The 16295-nt window shown below is 40.2% G+C and overlaps 1 protein-coding gene and 1 long non-coding RNA gene across 26 annotated transcripts in view; both read left to right on the forward strand.

Annotated features, from left to right (window-relative positions):
- The window catches only part of LOC146397887 (uncharacterized), a 419652-nt gene that overhangs the window by 210069 nt on the left and 193288 nt on the right, over window positions 1–16295 (forward strand). The window lies entirely within an intron of this gene.
- TTC3 (tetratricopeptide repeat domain 3) overlaps window positions 1–16295 on the forward strand; it is a 126340-nt gene that overhangs the window by 39887 nt on the left and 70158 nt on the right. For 13 of the 25 annotated variants that reach the window (XM_084992065.1, XM_021070969.2, XM_084992070.1 and 10 more), the window contains 5 exons: window positions 6870–7032; window positions 8255–8300; window positions 10259–10379; window positions 11334–11397; window positions 13539–13599. In XM_084992065.1, coding sequence (XP_084848191.1) covers window positions 6870–7032; window positions 8255–8300; window positions 10259–10379; window positions 11334–11397; window positions 13539–13599 — 455 coding nt within the window. The remainder of the gene's footprint in view (window positions 1–6869; window positions 7033–8254; window positions 8301–10258; window positions 10380–11333; window positions 11398–13538; window positions 13600–16295) is intronic. The other 12 variants (XM_084992079.1, XM_084992081.1, XM_084992083.1 and 9 more) reach the window with 1 other exon arrangement.

A 16295-nucleotide genomic window follows, 5' to 3' on the forward strand; every position in this document is an offset into this window, starting at 1 on the left:
CCAGAGATTCCAGTAAGTTCCCTGCCCCCACACATGCCCAGTCTCCCCCATTATCAGCATCCCCCAACAGAGTGAACCATTTGTAAAAACTGATGAACCTGTGCGGACGCTTCATAATCATCCCTAAGTGCTGTGCGTTCTACAGGTTTGGACAAATGTACAGTGACATTTATTCCACCATTACGGTTCATCCAGAGTATTTTCCCTGCCCTGAAATCCTCTAATCTGCTTTTCCATCCTTCCCCCCCTGCCCCCAAACTCCTGGCAATCATGGATCTTTTTACTCTCTGCGTAAGTTTTACCTTTTCCGGAATGTCATATAGTTGGGATTGTAAAATGTGTAAGATTCTCAGATTGGCTTCTTTCACTTAGTAATAGGCATTTAAATTTCTTCTTTGTCTTTTGATGGCTGGATAAGCTCTTTCTTTTTATCACTGAATAATGTTACATTGTCTGGATATACCTCACTTTATTTATTCATTCATTAATTGAAGGACATTTTGATTGTTTCCAATGCTTGGCAATTAGAAATAAAACTGCTAGAAAAAAAAAAATCTGTGTGCAAGTTTTTGTGTGGACATATGCTTTCAACTCCTTTGGGTAAATACCAAGGAGTGCAATTCCTGGATCACATGATAAGAATAGGTTTAATTTTTTAAGGAACGCCAGACTTGCTTCCAAAGTGGCTGTGCCATTTTGCACTTACAGCAGCAGTGAATGAGAGTCCCTGTTGCTCCATACCCTCCCGGCACTTGACATTACCAGTGCCCTGAATTTTGGCAGTTCTGATGGATGTAGTGGATCTTGTCGTTTCAGTTTGCATTTCCCTGGTGACACGTGGAGCATCTTTTCATGTGTTTATTTGCCATTTTATATCTTCTTTGATGAGGTGTTTGTTCAGGTCTTTGGCCCATTCTTTATTTGATAGTTTTATTGTTGAGTTTTAAGAGTTCTTGTGGATAAGATACATAAGAAATACAGTTTTACAAATTATTTTTTTGCAAATATTTTCTCATTTTCTTGATGTCTTCTTTTACAGAGCATAAGTTTTAATTTTCATCAAGTTCATCTTATCAGTTATTTCTTTCATGGGTCACGCCTTTGGTGTTGTGTCTAAAAAGTCATCATCGTATTCAAGGTTTCTGTGTTATCCTTTAGGAGCTTTAGTCGGTGATCTATTTCAAGTTAGTTTTTGTGGAGTGTGTAAGATTAGGATTCATTTTTTCTGCATGTAGATTTCCAGTTCCAGTGTCATTTGTTGGAAAGACTGTCTTTGCTCCATTGCAATGCCTTTGCTCAAAGATTAGTTGACTGTATTTATTTGGGTTCACTCATTTTTTAACTTGGGAATTTTTTGGTGACTGCAAAAGTATTTATGTAGATGAAAAACACAACTCTTAGTGTAAGTATTCAAAAAAATTGGTAACTATGTATTGAAGTCATTTATTATTTTATTTTACCAGAAAGGCGTGTTCATTAAAGCATAGTTTAAACTTGGAAAACAAAATAAGACTAAGGTGCATTCTTTACTTTTATAAGAGTCCTTTTACTTTAGAATTAATTATGAACCTGAGTCTTTTTTGTTTGTTTGTTCTATTATTTTAATTTTTTTCCACTGTACAGCATGGGGACCAGGTTACTCTTACATGTATACATTTTTTCCCCCACCCTTTGTTCTGTTGCAATATAGGTATCTAGACATAGTTCTCGATGCTACTCAGGATCTCCTTGTAAATCCATTCCAAGTTGTATCCAATAACCCCAAGCTCCCGATCCCTCCCGCTTCCTCCCTCTCCCCCCCGGGCAGCCACAAGTCTGTTGTCCAAGTCCATGATTTTCTTTTCTATGGAAAGGTTCATTTGTGCTGTAAATTATATTCCAGTTATAAGTGATATCATATAGTATTTGTCTTTGTCTTTCTGACTCATTTCACTCAGTATGAGAGTCTCTAGTTCCATCCATGTTGCTGCAAATGGCGTTACGTCGTTCTTTTTTTATGGCTGAGTAGTATTCCATTGTGTTTATATACCACATCTTCCTAATCCAATTGTCTGTCAATGGACATTTGGGTTGTTTCCAATGTCCTGGCTGTTGTGAATAGTGCTGCAATGAACATGCGGGTGCATGTGTCTCTTTTAAGTAGAGTTTTGTCTGGATAGATGCCCAAGAGTGGGATTGCGGGGCCATATGGAAGTTCTACGTATAGATTTCTAAGGTATCTCCAAACTGTTCTCCATAGTGGCTGTACCAGTTTACATTCCCACCAACAGTGCAGGAGGGTTCCCTTTTCTCCACAGCCCCTCCAGCACTTGTTATTTGTGGACTTATTAATGATTCCCATTCTGACTGGTGTGAGGTGGTATCTCATGGTAGTTTTGATTTGCATTTCTCTTATAATCAATGATGTTGAGCATTTTTTCATGTGCTTGTTGTCCATCTGTATATCTTCCTTGGAGAACAGTCTATTCAGGTCTTTTGCCCATTTTTCCATTGGGTTCTTGGCTTTTTTGCTGTTGAGTTGTATAAGTTGCTTATATATTCTAGAGATTAAGCCCTTGTCAGTTGCATCATTTGAAACTGTTTTCTCCCATTCTGTAAGTTGTCTTTTTGTTTTCTTTTTGGTTTCCTTTGCTGTGCAAAAGCTTTTCAGTTTAATTAGGTCCCATTGGTTTATTTTTGCTCTTATTTTTGTTGCTTTGGGAGACTGACCTGAGAAAATATTCATGAGGTTAATGTCAGAAAGTGTTTTGCCTATGTTCTCTTCTTGGAGTTTGATGGTGTCTTGTCTTATATTTAAGTCTTTCAGCCACCTTGAGTTTATTTTTGTGCATGGCCTGAGGGTATTGAACCTGAGTCTTTTGAGTCAAGCCTGTAGGATATAAGCCTCCATAAGAAGGTACTCTGTAGGTTTCCATGTGTGGGTGGGCTATTTTTTTCTTCTTTTTCCATACAGGTAAGACTGGTACAGCGTTAGTTATCTTAGATATACTTTTATTTCTTTCTTTATTATTTGTTATTATTTGTTATTGTGTTGATTTATAATACTATATAAGTCCTAACACATACTTTTAGGCTTAAGAGAGAGTGAATTATTGTATCCTAAAGAATGGGTTGGTTTTTTTTTTGTTTTTTTTTTTTGGCCCCACTTGGGGCGTGTGGAAATGGAAACTCCTACGCCAGGGATCGAACCCATGTCACAGCAGCGACAATGCTGGATCCTTAACCTGCTGTGCCACAAGAGAACTCCGGGAGTGAGTTTTTATGGTATAGTCAACAGCTATTTATACTTCCATGTGCATTGTCTTTTTTTTTTCCTAATTGAAGTATAGTTGATTAACAGTGTTGTCCCTATTTGCATTGTCTTTAGGTGATTCTGTATAGGATACAAACCAATAGCCTCACAAAATGTCCTCAAGAACCTTTTAATTTACAAAACCTAACTCGGATATGGCATAAGTAGAAGAGGGAATTTATTGGTTCATGTAATTGAAAAGTCTCGGGGTCTGCTTCAGGCATGATTGGATCCAGATCTGTACACATTTTTCTTTCTATTTCTCAGTGGTGCTTCCCTCTTTGTTAGCATCATTTTCATTGTTTTTTTCTCACTTTGCTTTCTCTGTTCCGTTTTACCTAGGTTCTGTTGCTCTGTCCTCAAGTTCACTGATCTTTTCTTCTGCTATGTCTAATCTGCCTTATTTCCATAGCATTCATCTATAGAATTTCAGTTTGAGTATTTCTTATATATTTCATGTCTTTAATATGTTCAGTTTCCTCTTAGCTCTTGAACATGTGAAATGTATTTATAACTGTTTTAATGTCCTTATCTACTAATTCTATCACCTCTGTCAATTCTGGATTGTTTTCAGCTGCTTGATTTTTCTCTTCAGTATAGATCACATTTTCCTTCTTTGCATACCTAGTAATTTTTGATTGGATATCGGATATTGTGAATTTTACCTTGTGTTATACTAGTATTTCTGTATTTCTGTAAATACTTCTGAGTTTTGTTTTGAGATGTAGGAAGTTGGAAACAGATCCTTTGGGGTGTTGTTGGGTACTACCATAGTGGTATTTGGTCTAGGACTAATTTTTTCTTCTGAGTACCCTATTTAATACCTACAACTTAATATTCTGTGAATATGTTTTCCCTTCTGGTCCATGGGAATAGAAATTATTCCTGGCCCTGTGTGAGTTCTGACTGTTGTTTGCTTCTCATCTTTCATAGTGGTTCTCTCCCTAGCTTGGGTAGTTGTCCCACATGGATGCACTGATGGATACTGAGCTGAAGACTCAAAGGGGACTCTGAAGATCTCTGGAGTTCCTTGTCCAGCTCTTTCTTCTCTGGTCCTCTGCCCTGTGAACTTGAGCTACCTTGGCTTTCCTGGACTTAACTGAGATTTTATCTCTCCTTGGGCTCCTTCTTCCTGTGCCGTGGCTTAGAAACTTCTTCACTAAGCCAGAGCAATCATAGGACTTGATTTCTGTGTTTCTCATCTCTCAGGGATCACTCTCTTGTTGGCTGATAAGCAGTGTCTTGCAAACCTTTGTTTGGTGTATTTTGTCCTTGTTTCTTTGTTTTAGGCAAGAGGGTACATCCAATTCCTGTAACTCCATCTTGACCAGAAGTGGTAGTTAGAACACAGGCTCCCTTGGCTTCATTTTGAAAAAGTAGGAGTCCCAAACTGACTGATACCCTAATTAATTCTAGTGGAAAGAGAACCTCTTTTAGTATTTATATAGTATACCTATTTATATAGTATTTATATACCTATAGTATGCCTGGTTGAGCCATGTTCCTACCTGTGGATCAATTACTATGTCCCGGTAAGTGGTGCATTTCACTTGGCCAGTTTCGTGGGACACCACTATGCTTCTCCTTTACCAGCCATTGTTGGGATGGGGGCACTGAAGTTGACAGTCCTGCCATTACTGTGTGGAGTAGGGACATGATGGCACCCGAAAGGAGTGGATGTTAGGCAGATGGACAGTGTATGTGGTAGAGAATGAGAATGGCAGAGAAGAGCAAAATTTTCTATTGTAATTGGGCTCAAGAAACTTTGTGAGATGCCTTTAATTTTAGCATCACTCAGAAAGATCTCAGAAAGCATCACTCAGAAAGATCTCAGAAAGCATCACTCAGAAAGATCTGAAAAAACCCCTTTCTCAACTGATAGAATTTTACAGAGGTTAGGGGAAAGGACCCAGTAAAAGATGAGAAAGGTGGGTGGAAAAGAGAGAGAAAAATAAAGTGTTCCCTACACATTTAGCAGGTAAGGTTTATAATTTCTCTGAATTGCCTATGCTGTGATTTTTTTAAATGCAGTTATCTAAACTTTGATGTTGATAACTGTTTAGTGGATAGAATTTTGATCTTGTAGCCTATCTGTGAGATCTCTTTATTTGCTTATGCCTTTGGAGGTAATGCAGAGTTTAACCACATGCTATCTGAATGTGAATCAATCTGAGCCTGAACAATCTGGCCAAGAAGTGCTCCGGGACTCACAGTCTGGGCGTGCGCCAGGGCAGGTTATATAGGCACTGAACCTGCGTGCACGGAGGTCCTCTGCTGGTTTCTGCCTCCTTTTAGTGAAAGGCTCATCTTTCTTAAAAGGATCACTTATTTCTGATTTCATATTTTCTCATAGAGTCAGAATATTCTTTGTAAAATGTGCAGCAAAGAGAGAAGAGCTCTGGACCTGGAGTCCTAAGTTCTTTGGTTTGTTTCTAAATCAATGTGGCGTTAGGCCAGGTTGTAACCCTTTGCGCTTGTAAATCATTTCTTCAGTGGAGATACTGTACCTAAAACGAGTTTGGTTTGGGAGTAGTTAGAAGAGGGCTTGGCTTAGTTAGCCCCGGGTTTGGTAATATTAGTTTTCTAGACTAAAATCTTCAGGCTTTATGTAGACTTCCCAGAGTGCATAAATGAGGCCAGCTGCAACAAAATAAAACAGCCTGATCTTTATAGAGTTAAGAGTAAATCAGTGGTTTTTGCATCCTAAAACCAAGAACTATACTGAGAGATAAAATAATTAAAAGCTGATTGAGAAAGGTGTAGTTGGGAGTTCCCGTCATGGCACAGAAGAAACGAATTTGACTAGGAACCGTGAGGTTGTAAGTTCGATCCCTGCCCTCGCTTAGTCGGTTAAGGATCCAGCATTGCTATGAGCTGTGGTATAGGTCGAAGACGTGGCTTGGATCTGGCATTGCTGTGGCTGTGGTATAGGCCGGCAGCTGCAGCTCTGATTCAACCCCTAGCCTGGGAACCTCAATATGCTGAGGGTGCGGCCCTAAAAAATGACAAAAGACCAAAAAAAAAAAAAAGAGGTATTTGGAATATCTAGCCTGGATGTACCCCTTATCTGTGCCCATGCTTTTCAGAGGGGTTGGAAAACTACTGCACAAGCTGATTCTAGCTCTAGAGTTCTTTTGATTTCAAAGGTGTAGGGAATGTAATGACTGAGAGGCTTATTTACTGCTGAAAGTATTTTTTTAAAAATTAAGTGACATAATGAATCATTTTTTATACTTTAGGACAAAATAATATTATTTCTTTATTAGTAAAATATGTACAATAAAAGTTAATCATTTTCTTTGGAGGAGTACAAAAAAATCTCAAGTGGAAAAACTGACTACTAGTCAATTGTTAAAAATTATTATGAATACTGTTCATAGCTTTTCACTTAGCTCATTTAGATAATTTTATTTCCTGAGAGGTTATTAACATTTTTATTTAGTTTTTATTGATAGGATCCTAATCTAACATTTTAAGTAACTAATCAGTTTGCAAGCAAAATATTCTTTTCTTTATCTATTTTCTTTAACTTAAGCCTATTTTTGAGAAAAAAATTAAATTTATCTTTTTGGAACAGGGTCATTATCGTTATTGTGCTGCCCTTTCTATGCTGGGGGAATATGACTGGGCCCTGCAAGCAAACATAAAAGCTCAAAAACTCTGTAAAAATGACCCTGAGGGCATCAAGGATCTAATTCAGCAGCATGTAAAGTTACAAAAACAAATAGAAGACCTGCAAGGTATTTCACATAAGATTCTTTTGGTTAACAGTTGAATTCCCTTTAAAACTTTGGAAGATGGGTTTCTTGGATTAATGGAGGACCATAAATCAAGATGATTTGTACTGATTTTGTTATGTTATCTTGGTCAACTCACTTAAGTTTTTAATTTCTATTCGTGTGGAAATATGTTAGTGTTATATTCCAGTAGGTAATTATAAATGATTTGTATTTTTTATTTGAAATAGATAGCAACAAATTATTTATTCTTCTATAGAAAAATGTGCCTTCTTGAAATTTTGAATGAAGTAAAGCCTTTTAAAAAACGAATTGGGAGTTCCCGTCATGGCTCAGTGGATGACGAATCCGACTAGGAACCATGGGGTTGCGGGTTCGATCCCTGGCCTTGCTCAGTGGGTTGGGGATCTGGCGTTGCTGTGAGCTGTGGTGTAGGTCACGGATGCGGCTCAGATCCTGCATTGCTGTGGCTCTGGAGTAGGCCGGCTACAGCTCGGATTAGACCCCTAGCCTGGGAACGTCCATGTGCCGCAGGTGCGGCCCTAGAAAAGACAAAAAGACCAAAAAAATAAAAAACGAATTGGTTGTAAATTTTTCTTTCATTATTTACAGTTATTTCCTAAAGAAAAGGCCCCTCAGTAGCGTGGTTTGATGTTTTTGCACCAAGTTTGTGGCTAATCCTGTAGCCTGCTGAATGTACATATATACACATATACATCAGAAATTGGTGTGCAGGCTAGGAATTCCCAATTTTTATTCGGTCCTTATTCTCTCTCCTGAGTCCTTTTGCCTTCTCCAGTGCCTGAAATCACCTTACTCTGCTGTGAGCATACAGCTCTTTCCTGCTCTTTCTTCTTGGGGTGGTTCGTGTCTTAGGAAGCTGACTTGAGTAGTTCTAGTTCTCTAGCAGATGCTGTCATCCAGCAGAATATGAGGATAAGATTGTGAGCTCCTTGAAGACAGGTACCATCTCTGATTCAGTTTTATAGATTGCTGCATCTAGTCAACGAAATCAGGTAATACGGGAGGTCACATGAGGTTTGTGTAACATTTTTGTTGACACCATCCTAAAACTAAAAATGTCCAGAAGTATAAGGTTGTTTAGGTTTAGTTTTTGGTTTTCTAAGTTCGATACTCTTACTGTCAGCTTAAAGGAAATGTGAAAATCTTTTAAAATATGTGTTTTCAATCCACTGATTACTATGTGTGTGATTCATTTTTACAGGTCTAACTCCAACTAGGAATCCAATTAAGGCCTTTTATGAGAGCAGGTGAGTTAACTAGCTGTTACTTGGAACGATCTTGCTCTGTGAGTTTCGGAGTTGCTATTTTACGCTGTGGTAGATAGTAGCAACCATTACAATAAAGTTGGGGTTGGAAGGACTAGAGGAGGCTTTTTAAGTGTTGGTTTGGGGAGAGAGTGGGATGGACTGGGAATTTGGGGTTAGTAGGTGTAAACTATTACATTGAGAATGGACAAGCATTGAGGTCCTGCAGGGGGAACTATATATCTAGTCTCTTGGGATAGAACATGATGGAAGATAATATGAGAAAAAGAATGTATATGGAGTTCCCAACGTGGCTCAGCGGAAATGAATCCACCTAGGAACCATGAGGTTGTGGGTTCTATCCCTGGCCTTGCTCAGTGGGTTAAGGATCCAGCGTTGCTGTGAGCTGTGGTGTAGGTCGCAGACACGGCTCAGATACCAAGTTGCTGTGGCTGTGGCATAGGCCAGCGGCTACAGCTCTGATACGACCCCTAGCCTGGAAACCTCCATATGCTGTGGGTGTGGCTGTAAAAAGAAAAAAAAGACAAAAAGAGAATGTATACATGTGTGTGACTGGGTTACTTTGCTGTACGGAAATTGGCACAACATTGTAAATCAACTATGTAATAAAGTTTTGGAGTTCCGCTTCATGGCTCAGCGGTTAACAAATCCGACTAGGATCCATAAAGATGTGAGTTCGATCCCTGGCCTCACTCAGTAGGTTAAGGATCCGGCCTTGCCATGAGCTGTGGTGTGGGTTTTCAGACACGGCCTGGATCCTGCATTGCTGTGGCTGTGGTGTAGGCTGGCAGTTGTAGCTCCAATTCAGCCTCTAGCCTGGGAACTTTCCTATGCTGCAGGTGAGACCCTAAAAAGCAAAAATAAATAAATAAATAAAGTGTTTGTAAGATCAAGCGACTCTTGACTTGTTTGATTTGTTTTGTGGAACCATTTGCATATGTATATATTGGAGATCCAAGCCTGTGGGGTGAAGTGTTAATTGGACACCACTGTGGTTGATTGGCCCCAGTTTTGGCCCCGAGGGTCCTGGCAGCCTAGAACACCAGCAAGGCTCACCTCTGTCCTGGAAACATCTGCCTCCAGCCTGCTGATAGCTTTTCACAAGCTAACACTCCTGCTAGAAACAGGCAGCAGATAGACATGAGTATGTTCTTAAGAAAACAAATAGCTGTCAGGATTCTCCATCTTTTTACTTGGCAATTAAAATAGATAAAGCTTTTCCCACATGCTTAAATACCTAAGATATTGAAGCTGTTAAATTAAAGCAGACTGACTTATTTTAATATTAGAAACCAGAAAACATAGAAACTGTTCATAGTCTATTTTGAAGGTTTTTTTTGTGGGGGGAGTGCTGCTCCCCTGGCAGGTGAAAGTTCCCAGGTCAGGGATCTTACCTGTGCCACAACAGTGACAGCACTGGATTCTTCATCCTCTGTGCCACAGGAGAACTCCTATTTTCAGTTTCTAACCACAAATTTAAAGTAATATTTATGTATAAAACCCAATCGCAGAGGTTGAGATTCTTTTTGAAGCTATATGACCTTGCTTTCAAGGAAAAAAGGCTATACTTGTTCTTTGTTTGAAGTTTAACTTTTTTTTTTTTTTTGTATTTTTTGCTATTTCTTGGGCCGCTCCCGCGGCATATGGAGGTTCCCAGGCTAGGGATCTAATCGGAGCTGTAGCCACCGGCCTACGCCAGAGCCACAGCAACACGGGATCCGAGCCGCGTCTGCAAACTACACCGCAGCTCACGGCAACGCCGGATTGTTAACCCACTGAGCAAGGGCAGGGACCAAACCCGCAACCTCATGGTTCCTAGTCGGATTCGTTAACCACTGCACCACGACGGGAACTCCTGAAGTTTAACTTTTAACAAATATTAATGGAAATAAAATAGTTCTTCCTTTCTTTCCTTTTTTTTTTTTTTTAAATTCATTCAGAGCCTACATACCTAATTTATCAGCACCTGCATTTAGTACTTCACTTAACTTTGTGGAGACTGAAAGAAATTCCAGAAAAACTAACCACGAAATGGCAAACGGTGGTAATCAGAATCTAAAGGTAAGCTCGGTTAAAAATTAAAATTATTTCAAGTATAGATGGTCTCACATTTTTACAGTATTTTTATGGTAATGGAAACTAAATGTTTTGATAATATGAACCCATTTTGCCTATTGGCATTGAGAGAATGATTCTTTTAATTAATCTGGTTCCCTCCTACAACTACTATTTCAGCGTTACAGAATTTTTTTTGAAATCACATTTGTGGATTTTCCCAATGTTTTTTCTAAATTTCATTTTGCCATTTCGATAGTTCTCTTTTTCCCCTTTACATGTCTTAGTCCAGTAGCCACTTGGAAATGAGTGACAAGTGACTGCTTGGCTGCTTGGCAGTGCACCAGCCCAGCCACCCTGTTTGTGCTGTGCTGGGCCTGGGAGGCACCCTATTCCTTTCTCTGCCCAAGGTATTTCTCCCGTCTCTTGTTCTTAACAGCAGGGATCCCCAGCCCTTGGTTCATTACTGTACTCAGAACCTATCTGCTCGTTTCCTAGGGCATCTCTAAGCCTGTAAGCTGGCTCTGTGATCAGTGTCCCGGAGGATGTGTATCTGCGTTTTCCTCTCAACTGTAGCATACTCAAAGCTCAGCAGGTTTAACCAAGTTCACAGTGATACTTCCTTCTAGGGCTTGAGGGGGAAAAAGCAAAGCGATGCCCTGGGGTTAGGTGGGTGGTAGGCGTTGAAGGGAACTTTTCCAACCCGCGGTCTAGTCCTTTTGTTGTTGACAACGAATGTGCCAGAGAAGCTGTACTCAGGGAGAGGAGCATGAGGAAAGTTGTGATAGTATTAATCCAGTAACTGTTGTTCAGTATTTATCATTTTATTTAGTCATCTGGTAAAGCTGGGTGTTTTAGGCACTTGGATAAATTCTGTTCTACTCTGTTTTATTATTTAGCTATTGAATTCTTCATGGCTGTATCTCTTTGAAAGTCTGACTCATTTTATTTTCATGGCAGGCGGTAGATGAAGCTTCGAAGGTAGATGATTGCGACTGTCATCCTGAGTTTCTGCCACCATCAAGTGAGTTTTTTCCTTATGTAAATTGGTGTTAAATGAGTATAGTGTTGCCTAAACTCTTGCGCCCTAAAATTTGCAGAAGCTTCACTCATGTTTGTTATCCCTCTTCTTTTACTTTACGATGCTTCAGTGTCAAGAAAACACTGAACATTTTTTTGAAATCAGTGCTCAGTCTTATATTGTTTAATGCATTTAATTTTGGACTCCAAAGAAAAGGAATGGAAAGGAAAGATGAAGCGCTTCTTGGTCTGCTGATTTCCCCTAGGCCAGTGTCACTCTCCTTTTATTTCATCATCTGCTCCCTGCCCCCAGAGCCTTTTTAGACATCTTTCCCCCTAATTACCCTGCCCTCCTGGAACTTTAATACCATCTGTTTCTTTCTTTATATGTTGTATATACATGTGTGCTTTATATATGAGGAGTTAGGTTTCCTTCATCGTCCAGTAACCAGTTACTACCTTTTTGCGGGTGATGTACCTGTGTTGAGAATGGATGCTTTAGTCTAATACTAGTTTGTTTAAATTGTATGTGCTTAGTGCATTTGTTTATTTCTATATCTAGGAAGTACGCAGACACACACAGCAAGACCTCATACACACCTTGGCACCTTGGGGAAATGAAAGGCTCCAGAAAAGCAGATACTCAATGCCTCATTTCTCATTGTCCATTTATGCTACTTTTGCTTTTGAAGGAAATCATTCTATGGTGGATTACACTCTTCTCTGCCTTTTAAAAATGGAGAGAATTCAGATTTTCTTGACCACTCAAGGTTGTTGTTACACACAAGCATCTCACGCTTTTGTGTGTTCCTTCTAGGGTTATTGTGGTGAGATTGTTGACCTCTAGTTACCGATCCTGTAACCTTCTTTTCCTTTCAGTTATTTTTTGGTTCATTTGTTTTTTCAGTGCTTTTACTCCTGGCAGCCATTTCTGTCTTTTACTTCCCGCAGTTTTGTCTTCTTTGGGGCTCCAGTGCCTTGTACCCACCCATTACTGCTGATTAGCACTTCAGCACAGCTACAAAGAGGGGGAGACGCAGGTGTTTGTCTTACCTGAGAGGACTCTAATAGCACGTGAAAAGTCTTTGAGAATAAAACCTTTTTTGCGAAACAGCTTTTAATTTATGGCATGTCTTAAGCCGTTATTATCAAACAGCACATTGAAGTAATTTAAATACCCTTCACACTTCCATATCTACATTCAGTTGAAGAAATTAAGGTCCCAGAGTTAAATAGCTTTGTCCTAGGTTTCATAGAAGGAATCACACTAAAAACTTGTTTCTTTCTAGAAACTGCTGTCGTTTTCTGAGGCCACCCAAAGCAGCTCAGGCTCTCATCCCCTCCCTAAAACACAGGCTCTGACTTGCCTTTGCCAACTCTCCCAAAGCTTCCAGCAGATACTCCCAACCCCTTGCTGTGCTCTGTGCTACACAGCTTTGTGCAGGTCACCCCCGTCCGCCCAGAAGCGTGCAGCGCCACTCTTCTCCTTCCAGAGGGATGAAGGCGCGCTTTCCCAGCTGGAGAGTCGGAAGCACTGGACCTGTGACACTCACCCCACCTGCCTTTGCAGCCCATTTCCAGTCTGCCCTCACTTAACTCACCAAATCACACAGGTGTACTTAGTTTTCTTATCATGAACTTCACTTGGCCCATTCTGTGCAAATCCTACTTGTTTCTTAAAACTGAACACAAATGCTACATTCCCACTAACGCTTTCCCCAACCACTCCAGATTGAAGAGATTTTTCCCTCCTAGGAGTTTTAAGAGCAGTTACTGTGGAATTAATGTGGCTATGTCAACATGGTACCTTCTTTTCCTCTTAGTGAGGATTGTTGTTTAATTATTGAAGGACCTGTCTTTGCTTCCCATCTGATTAACTACCTGAGAACAGCAACTCTAGCCTGTATCTTCTGTGTCCACTCTCAGCCTAGGTGATAATCATCATTATCATTTATCTTTGCAGTAATTTTCTAGCATACGTAGAAAAACATCATCCCTAGCGTCCTTTTTGGCTTGTTTATAGTTAGACACACATACAATACTGCTTTCTTATTCCAGTTTGCTTTTTTAAAAAAAATTGTTTCAGTTTCAAGCTTGTAGATTTTTATGTACACATTTCAGGAACAAATACTTCTGTATTCACAGGTCAGCCTCCAAAATATAAAGGAAAACAAAAATCCAGAAACAATGAATTGGAGAAGTTCAGGTATGTTTTTTATCTATGTTTCTTGTTTTGTTTCTGTAATGTCTTCCTCCCAAGAAAAAAGAAAAAGGAAAAATAAATCTCTTTTAAGTAATAGCTACCTTTAATTATGTGTCCTATGACAAGGTACTAAAATATCTATATATTTGAAAACATATCTTCAGGAAAGGGAATATCTTCAGGAAAGGGTCATTTTTGGCTAAAATATTATTAATCCTGGGATGTTAATACTGATTTCTGAAAGTCATGTAGTATGAGCTATATTAGTATTAATTTTTTAAATTAAATCTAAAATACATGCTCATAAGAGAAAAAATATTCAGAGAAGTATAAAGTGAAAATTTAGTATTCTCCCTGTTCACTTTATTTTACCTCTCTCAATTCCTTCTGTAGTGCCTTCCTTTAGAAACTTGCAGTTAGCAGCTTCTTGACCACCTAGAAACTTACTCTGCATATACCGAATACATAGATACATGTGTATATTCAGAAGCCCTATTGAGTAATTATCCCATTAGAGGAAAGGATTTACTGATGAACTGACCACTTATAAAATTAGTTCTAGGAGTTTCCATCGTGGCTCAGCAAACGAATCTGACTAGCATCCATGAGGACCCAGGTTCGATCCCTGGCCTCACTCAGTAGGTTAAGGACCTGGCATTGCCTTGAGCTGTGGTGTAGGTCACAGACTTGGCCCGGATCCTGCATCGCTGTGGCTGTGGTATAGGCTGGCAGCTGCAGCTCCAACTTGAGCCCTAGCCTGGGAACCTCCATATGCTGCTGCGGTGTGGCCCTAAAAAGACAAAAAAAAATAATAATAAAATAAAATAGAATCTGTTCTATCAAACATTCCCCCCGCTAGGAACTCTTGCCACTGTAGTTAATCCCCCATTACCTACAAAGATTGATTGCAAAGAGAAATTGTAAATTTTAGCACAGATACAGAAATTCATGAAATCAGTGAAAGTAATGCTGGAGAAACTGCAAAGCCAATTTTGCTACAGTTAAACTGGTGTTTAGCTTTCTCTTCATTTCTTGAGGCTGATTCCTTGTTGGGTGCTGTTTTTGATGTTGCTATGAAAGCTAAATATAAAGCAAGGCTATAGTACTTTATGTTACTCAGAAAAGTCCTGAGTCTTCCTCTTAGCCCCCTCCCCTCACCACAAAAAGAAGCCAAATCAAATGCTCATTCTGGAATACATAGTTAAAATTTTAACTTGTTTTGTTAAAGATAAATTTATTGATACTTTGTTTTCAAACGGAATGCTCTTCTTGATTATGTCTACTTTATGAGTTATTTAGTGATTAAATGGGGTAACTCCGTAAGACACTGAGCACCCTGGAACACAGTGAATGCTCTCAGTACACTTGACCTATCATTATTGTCAGCACTATCGTCTTCATTGTTGTTAGAGCCATTCTGTCCTTCAGCTTGCTTTTCTCTCTTTCCAAATGCCTTGAATACTTTCCCATATCAGACCATGGAGGTCTACATCCCTCATTTTCATGGCTGCAAGGTATTTCATAGTATAGATCTATGTGAAGGAGAGATTTCTAGAGTGCCATTGCTGTCAGAGGGGACATGTGGTTTTTTTTGTTTTTTTTGCTTTTTAGGGCCAAATCTGCAGCATATGGAGGTTCCAAGGCTAGGAGACAAATTGGAGCTACAGCTGCCGGTCGGTGCCATGCCACAACAACGCAGGATCCAAGCTGTGCCTGTGACCTACACTGCAGCTCACGGTAACGCCGGGTCCTTAGCCCACAGATGGAGGCCAAGGATCGAACCCGCAACCTCATGGTTCCTAGTTGGATTTGTTTCTGCCGTGCCATGACGGGAACTCCCCGGATGTGTGATTTTAACTTCAGTAGATATTGCCAGATTTTCCTGGGAAAGTGAGCCGTGTTCACAGTCCTACTAAGCTGTGAGAGGGTGTGGTATAATAAAAATGTATATGTATTCGGCCTCTGTCCCCAGTTCCTGGCACAGAGCTCCTAGGACCTTTGGGATTTCCTGAGAGAGGAGAGCATCTTTGTTATTCATAACAAGCCCCTTCCTCCCTGCTTGAGTTTATGCTGATAGAGTGGCTCTAGGCTGGGCTCCTCCTTTTGGGGTTGAAACTGCTGCCCAGAAAGACCAAGGGTGTGATGGGTTGGAACTTTCAGCCCCCTACCCCTGATCTCTGGGGAAGGGAAGGAAACTGGAAATTAAGATAAATTAAATCCAGTAATTTAATCACTCATGCCTGTGAATGAAACCTCTATAAGAACCTCTAAACACAGGGGCTCGGGAACCTTCTGGGTTGGTGAATACATCGAAGCGCTGGGGAGGTGGCGCACTCTGGGACAGCGAGAAAGCCAGCGGGGCCCCCCCTCCCCACGTCTTCCCGTGCCTCTTTTCTGTTGGGCAGCTCCCAAGTTACCTCCTTTATCCAAACTTGTGACAGTAAGTAAAGAGCTTTCCTGGGTTCTCTGCGTCGTCCTGGGGAGCTCGGGAAGCTAAGGGTTGGTCACGGGAATCCCTGAATTTGTAGTTGGCAGGGCAGAGGTGTGTAGTCTGGGGGCCACATTGTTGCCCAGGTGATGGTAGTCTTGTGAGACTGAGCCTTTAACCCACGGGGCCTGAATTATTAACTCCAGAGTTGGTGTCAAAATTGAATTGAATTGTTGGCTACTCGGTGTTGGAGGATTGGTGTGGAAAAGTA

Source organism: Sus scrofa, chromosome 13 (genome assembly GCF_054392235.1).
Source record: "Sus scrofa isolate SSC_HxYL_T2T_F1_AM1 chromosome 13, Sscrofa_HxYL_maternal_Yorkshire_Landrace_v2.0, whole genome shotgun sequence".
NCBI classification, from domain to species: domain Eukaryota; kingdom Metazoa; phylum Chordata; class Mammalia; order Artiodactyla; family Suidae; genus Sus; species Sus scrofa.